The following is a 7,249-nucleotide window of genomic DNA, read 5'->3' on the forward strand; positions in this document are numbered from 1 at the left end:
ATGTTTTTTTAGATTTATGGTGTTTTCTTTATCATATTTCCAAATTATGCTATATTTTTTTCAAAGATTTAGTTTCTATTTAATATTTATTGGTGGTTGTTTTATTCAATAAAAGTACACATTCTTATATACATTTTACATTGTCATTTTTTTTTTCCTAAACAATCACGGTCATGTCTTCTCCACCATCCTCGCTCTCCCTGAAAAATTAAATAATTTTTCCCTTCAATATTTATTGTTTTCTATTTAATTTATAACATTGGCTAAACTGCGCTAGCTTAGTTGGTAAATAACTAATTTTAGTGTATTAAGATACACAACTTCAAGTCCTATTGTGACATTTTTTTTTAATTAAATAAAATTTTGTGTTTACAACCAATCACACAAAATGATAGAGAAACGAAATATCAAGTATGAAAGCATAACAGTGTTTAATTTATTTTAAGGAAATAATATATAAATACGTGAAGAATAGAAGAGTATATCTTAAGTAGTATATTACACTCTCTATAAATAGTATAGTTTTCACTTGACCAATGTATAGTTTTTAGTTTTTACTGGTTCACGGTATTTTAATACTTTGTGGTCATCTTTGATTTTCAATAATGTAACCATAGTATATTATCATTTGTAAATGCTTAGGTTTGATAATAAGCACAAACCAATTAGTTCATAACAATGATACAACAATAAAACATACAAAATCTTTATTTTCTGTGCAGCCGCATTTCTGTTCTACTTCGTCAAATATAATATAACAATACCAATAACACACTGCAACTGAGTGACATGATGTAAAGCTGATGGAATAATGAAGGAGAAGAATGAGGAGACGGATGAGAATATATGATTTGCAAAAGAGCTGGTTCCGGAGTTGATGGAGGTGGAAAAGAAACCACCACACAAGGTGGAGAAGAAGAAGTGACGATGGGATGAAGAGAAATGGGTGGAGACGTCAGTGGAGAGAAGGTTGTGGTAATGATGAAACAACTAGTGACAATGGTAGTCGCAGTGCTGATTTTACACATGGAATAATAGTAAACACAATATATATTGCATTTCATTTCTATTCTATATGTATACAATTGTAAAGAACATAAAAATGTTCATTTTCTCTGATCGTTTTTACTAACTGACAGTGGCGTGTACGTGACAGAAGCAAAGAAGAAGGTGCATCTCTCCATGTCAAATACAGAGGATGTGGGAGGTGTGAGTCCTGGAATGTGAACAAGAAAAGAGGAATAAAGTTAGGGGTTTGTGCTTTCACGGTGGTGTATATGACTCTGTGAGTTTCTGAGACCAAGGGAAAACTCATGAAGAACTTCCAGCCTCGTTCAGATGAGAAAAGTTCAAAACAATTTCATTGTTTGTCTTCCCTCTGTTTTGGCTACAAACAAGAAGAAATTGAGAAATCTCAGATATTTTACATAAACTTACGTTGTGAGAGTTGTGTGAATAACTAAGGACCACATTTTACTTTTTACGGATACTGAATATTAATTTTAAAACTGTTTTTTCTTTGCAGGTTGCACAAGTTTAATACAATGATATCATTGTATTATTAAATAAAATACATGGTATATGCTATCAATTTATATTATTTAGATAGAAAAATGAATTATAATTTTTTTTTGAGATATACAATGTAATTGCCCTAAAATCTTCAACCCTTCTTCTTCCCCATTCTCTTTGACAAACATGAACTGGAGCTTGTCGCCACCCTCAGCTAGTTTTTTTCCAACAAAGGTGATTCCGGCGAGACAGGGAGCTTTGGTAGAGATTGAAGCACTTTCTTCTTCAGTCCTTTGTTTGCCGCTTCTACCTATGGTGGAGGAGATTGACTTGACCCGCCTTGTGATCCAGATGATTAATTGTTACCAATGGTGAGATGCTAGAGACAAACACATCGAGGATGAAGATAAGTTTGGTTTATTTTAGATTTGTAAAGGGGTTTCAAGGACTTCGATCGAGGTGGGCAAAAAAAGTTGAACCAGATTGGTTCATGTTAGTTTACTTCGAATACCATTTCCATCATGTTGTTTCTCTTTATAAAAAAGCGATTAAACGCTATGAATTCCATCTCCAATGGTTTTTCTTAATAAGATGATCATTACTCATGTAGATTTCAATAGAATTTTTTTTCACTTTTGGTAGGAAATGCTGATTATAACATTACAGATTCTAGGTATGGAAAATGGTACACTGATATTTTCTTATTGGCAAGTTTTTCCAACGACGGTGATTTCGGTGAGAATGCATACATAACAAGGTGCAGAGAAGAGAAAATTCTCGACGAAGACGATGAAACCAAATCAAACGTGTGGTTATGTTTTGATTAGAGAAACCAGTTAAGAAACTCGGGATGATGAAATTAGCCTTCGTTGTTTGAGAGTTTTGAAAAATAAGGATTTGATGGATAGTGGTTCTTGTTTGTATAAGAAAATTTAAAAGTTTTATTTAATGCAAATAAAAAATGTCACACTAAGTATTCAAACTCTTGTAAGGTATCACAACAAAATTAGATACTTACCAACTGAGTTCGTGCGACTAACTGAATATTAAGGAAAAGCGAATATTTATATATGTAAAATATATACTACTATTATTATTAAAAGATTTTATGGGCTCAATAATTTATTTACCTTTTATTATATTAAAATTTAATTTTCCTTTTATTTATTTTTTCTTGATCAAAGAGGATAAGAACATCTTTATCAAATAATTCACAAGTTCTTCAACAAGTAACTCAAAAAATTATTCAACTAATATTTATATTTTATTAAATGTTGATAAGGATGCTCTGAGGCTAAGCCACTATATAAGAAGACTACCCCTCGTTGTAAATCATCTTTTTTTTTTTAATCTTACAGACGTAAACCCAAACAGTTGTGCAAAACTTTTCTGAACTCTTCTCTAAAGGTATATTGTTTCTTCAATCTTCAGAACCATCTATTGCTTGTTTTCTGCCTTTAAATTAGAGATTTTCTTGTTGGATAAGATTCATTAGGATCTGTGGGAACTTCTGTATGATTTATGTGTGCTAAAGAGAGTTGCATGTACTTTTTAGATGGTGATGCAAATATTTGTTAAGTACCTTACAGGTAAGAGCATAACCCTTGTGGTCCAAAGCTCAGACACTTTTGACAACCATGTTTTGAGATCTACCATATATACATTTAACTGATAATTCATATTTGACATGATCCTAAAAAGCTTTTTTTTAATGAATTTTCAAATTTATTGATCAAAGAGTTCAAGAGAAACATTTACAATGCTAAGTTCCTATAATGAATGAAAACTACTTATACTAACGAGAAGATGTCATAATCGACCCCCTTATCGTAATTCTAAAAAGAGTTATATTTATCCAAGAAAAACATAAGAATCAAATAAACAAGTTAATCTTGGGAAATCAGTAAAAGCCTACTCGTGCCTACGAAAAGTCCACGGTCTAAACTAGTCTTGCATCATTTATGAACGAAAAACACTAAACGTAAAAAAAAACAACTTTTTCAAAAAAAAATGAACGAAAGAACTATAAATTAAAAGAAATGTGAATTTTCAAAAAAAAATCATTGAGCTCTATGTTAAATCACCTTATCGTCACTCCAACGTAATTATAAAGGCGATTTATGATGAATAGAAGATTAACAAAAAAGATTATATGTGACTTAAGGATTCGTCAACGTTAATTAGTTCAAGTAGCAATTAAAGTGAAGAAGGGTCAACGTCGTTCCACTAAACAAGTGTCCTAGTCCAATGCATGTTTCCTTGTGAATCTTCGCATGTTTTGAATCAATCGTCTCATTTGTTTGGTTTCTCACTACCATTCACTTTTAAAATTATATTTTGTTATAGCCACAATTCAAACATTTACGGCCGCACTTTACTTTTTACTCATTGTGAACGAATGTAATATATTGGCGTGCTAAAAATAATGAATGTTAGTCCATTATTATTATTTTTTTATTTATATTGTTGAATAATACTGTTAATCCATTATTATTATTATTTATATTTATATTGTAGAATAATATTTTAAATAAGTGTGACTAAATTGATTGTATAGATTTAAAACATATCAGATTTTAAATGTTTTGGTCATTTCAGATTGATTCATTATTCATTTGAATCCAATTTCTTAAATCTGCATCATTATATTTATAAATTCAACATAGTGTCATTTTATTTTTACACTAGAGAATTACACTCAGTAACACATGATTAGCAAATCCATCTGTCTGTTTTTCAAATTTTATGAAAAATTCTTTAATCTTTAAATTTGAATTTTTATAAACTTTTAATAATAGTGTTTGTTGATTTATTATTAATAATATATGATTTGAATATCTTAGGGTAAAAGGTTGGATTTTCTATTAATATAATTTACTCATGAAACAAGATTCAAATTCATTCTAACAATTTTCAAATCAAATGATTGAAAAATCTATTAAACATGAATAACACCATATTTTAGTTGTTGTATTCAAATCTTTCTTTTAATTAAGAGACTGTAAATCTAAAAACCAATAACCCTAGATTTCAAAATCTTTTAATTGAGATATTCTAAATGTAATAACCAAATCACATTAAATTTTAATATAGAAGTTACAATCAGTTATCAAATAACACTGGATTATAACTCTTATAAAATAAGTATAATTAAATTTAAATTCATTATTGAATAACACCACCAAACATCTCACATTTCTGGCAGTTTGGCACAATCTCTTTCCTATAAATAGTCGAATTTTAAACCCCAAAGGAAGCATCACAATCATTTATCAAATAAGTAACCATTCAAAAGAAAAGCGATGGCAGATTCTCCTTTTCTAAACCTTGTTTTACTCTTTGTGACCGTGGCCTCCATATTTTCCACATTTGCTGAGGCCAATAGGGGATTTGGATGGGGTTGGGGTGGAGGCTCAAACTATTCAAGCAGTTCAGGTTCAAGCCCTGGCTCAGGCTGGGGTTGGGGCTCTAGCCGGAACGGCTCGGGATGGATTTGGGGTGCGGGCACCAACCATTCAAGTGGTTCAAGGTCAATCCCCGGGTCAGGATGGAGTTGGGGTTGGGGGATGGGCTCCAACCATTCAAGTGGTTCAGGTTCAAGCCCGTGGTCGGGATGGGGTCCTAACAACGGACAAAACACAGGATCCGGCGGCTCCGGCTCTGGTTGGGGTTGGGGTCCTAAAAACACAAACAACTCGGGATCTGGCAGCTCCGGTTCTGGCTGGGGCTGGGGAAGTCACTCAAAAGGTTATAACGCAACCTACAATGCACCTAGAAAGTTCATAGTCGGTGGAGACAAAGAGTGGACATATGGTTTCAATTACTCCGACTGGGCTTCTAAGACTGCCCCCTTCTTTCTCAATGACATACTTGGTGAGTAACTTTTTTTTTTTACTTTTTTCTTTTTTCTTTTCTACAGAATCTCACAAATTGTTAAACAATATATATATATAGTTTTATAATAGTAGCATATAAAAGCTGATTAATACCCTTATGGATACTATATGCCCAGCTGTACATATTTGATGAAAAAGACATCAGTCAAAAGTACATTAAATTTCACTACATATAGCACGGTCTAGTTTGTATCATATTAGTTCACATTGTTTGTTGTCAAATTCATAGCTATCACATCATATTGCTGACTTAATAATATCAATACGTTTGACGATAATGTTATGATATAACTATTCGATTGCAGTGTTCAAATACAACCCACCAGCACCGTTCACGCACAGCGTTTACTTGTTTTCTAACCCATTGAGTTACGAAAAGTGCGATGTGAAGAAAGGAAAGATGATCGCATCACCGAAGCAAGGTGCTGGGAATGGTTTTGAGCTTGTTCTTACAAAAATGAAGCCTTACTACATATCGTGCGGCGAGCATGACGGTGCTCACTGCAGCAATGGAACCATGAAGTTTACCGTTATGCCTATCCTCGCCCGTTGGTAATTTGTTCGGTACTAAAAGCTAACTCCGACGTCAAAAGTATCAGACATTAGGTTTCATTTTGTTGTTGTGTCGTCAATAAAACATATTACCAATTTACTATTATCCACATTTTGTTGGGATTTGTTTGTGGTTTTGCGTTGTCTTTTTATTTATGAGATCACCCTTGTTTATGTATGCTACCATATTTTCATGGTAAAAGTTAATGGCAAGATTTAGTATTTTTCTTAAAAAATGACCAAAGATTAAGCGAACCAGATAATGCGTTAAAGAATTGAATATGAGAGATTCTACTGTAAACTCAAAGCGTTGATAAAGTTTTTTTTTTTTTTTTTGCTAAAAAGCGTTGATTAAGTTTCTAGCTTTCTTATAAGTATATTAGTTGCTTGAAGTTGAACTGGTAGAGAAGATTGTTAATCTATATAATCTAATCTCTCCTTGATACATTTACATAAGTTAGTTATCTATGTTATTACACAAAGAGTTGTAACTCTTCAAGTTGTGTCCTTTAGTATATAGAGTTGTGTCTCTTATACTTGTATTGATTCGATCTCTATATAAAGATCAATCATCTGTTGTAAACATTATTACCGAATCTCAATAATACAAAAGTATTTTCAGAAAAGTTTATAAGCCTGAAACGTCTATCTTATTCTTTCTCTCGAACTCGTGTGTAACACACTGTGATCGTTGTGTAACACAAGCGGTTGGTAAAAGATTAACATGGTATCAGAGCTTTACGTTTGAGAGGACAAAGGAAAAAAAGCACTAGTAAGAGAAACACTTGGCGTGGAGAAAAGGAGGCTAGAGGATTTTGTCATACGATTTCGGAATCACTCGAAACGATGAAGAATCAAGTAATCCCCATATTTGATGGAGAGAAGTACGACTTCTGGAGCATCAAGATGACAACCATTCTCAAGACCAGGAAGTTATGGTCTGTGGTTGAAGAAGGCGTAGCAGCCCCACCAGCACAAGTGGATGAAACCCCTGAAACAGCAAGGGCAAGATCGCTTAGAGAAGAAGCGATGATGAATGATACATTGGCTTTGCAAATCTTGCAAACTGCTGTATCGGATCATATATTCTCACGGATTGCAGCAGCATCAACATCCAAAGAGGCGTGGGATGCATTGAAGGAGGAGTATGAAGGCTCTCCTCAAGTTCGTTTGATTAAACTTCAAACATTGCGAAGGGAGTATGAGAATCTGAAGATGTATGAGAATGAAGACATTAAGGTCTTCACAGATAAGATAGTTGAATTGGCAAATCAATTAACTTATCATGG

The 7,249-nt window shown here is 32.9% G+C and overlaps 1 protein-coding gene across 1 annotated transcript; it reads left to right on the top strand.

The window, feature by feature from the left end:
- Positions 1 to 4,762: 4,762 nt before the first annotated feature.
- LOC106409522 (glycine-rich cell wall structural protein 2) lies at positions 4,763 to 6,586 on the top strand. The gene is made up of 2 exons (XM_013850144.3): positions 4,763 to 5,385; positions 5,714 to 6,586. Exons 1-2 carry the CDS (start codon positions 4,815 to 4,817, stop codon positions 5,962 to 5,964), a joined length of 822 nt encoding a protein of 273 aa, XP_013705598.1. The 5' UTR covers positions 4,763 to 4,814; the 3' UTR covers positions 5,965 to 6,586.
- Positions 6,587 to 7,249: the final 663 nt, after the last annotated feature.

This window comes from Brassica napus, chromosome A7 (genome assembly GCF_020379485.1).
Source record: "Brassica napus cultivar Da-Ae chromosome A7, Da-Ae, whole genome shotgun sequence".
NCBI lineage: Eukaryota > Viridiplantae > Streptophyta > Magnoliopsida > Brassicales > Brassicaceae > Brassica > Brassica napus.

Coding starts and splice junctions, on each gene's coding strand:
- LOC106409522 (XM_013850144.3), top strand. CDS start 4,815: ATGGCAGATTCTCCTTTTCTAAACCTTGTTTTACTCTTTGTGACCGTG. Junction 5,386..5,713: donor CTTTCTCAATGACATACTTG/GTGAGTAACTTT, acceptor ATTCGATTGCAG/TGTTCAAATACAACCCACCA.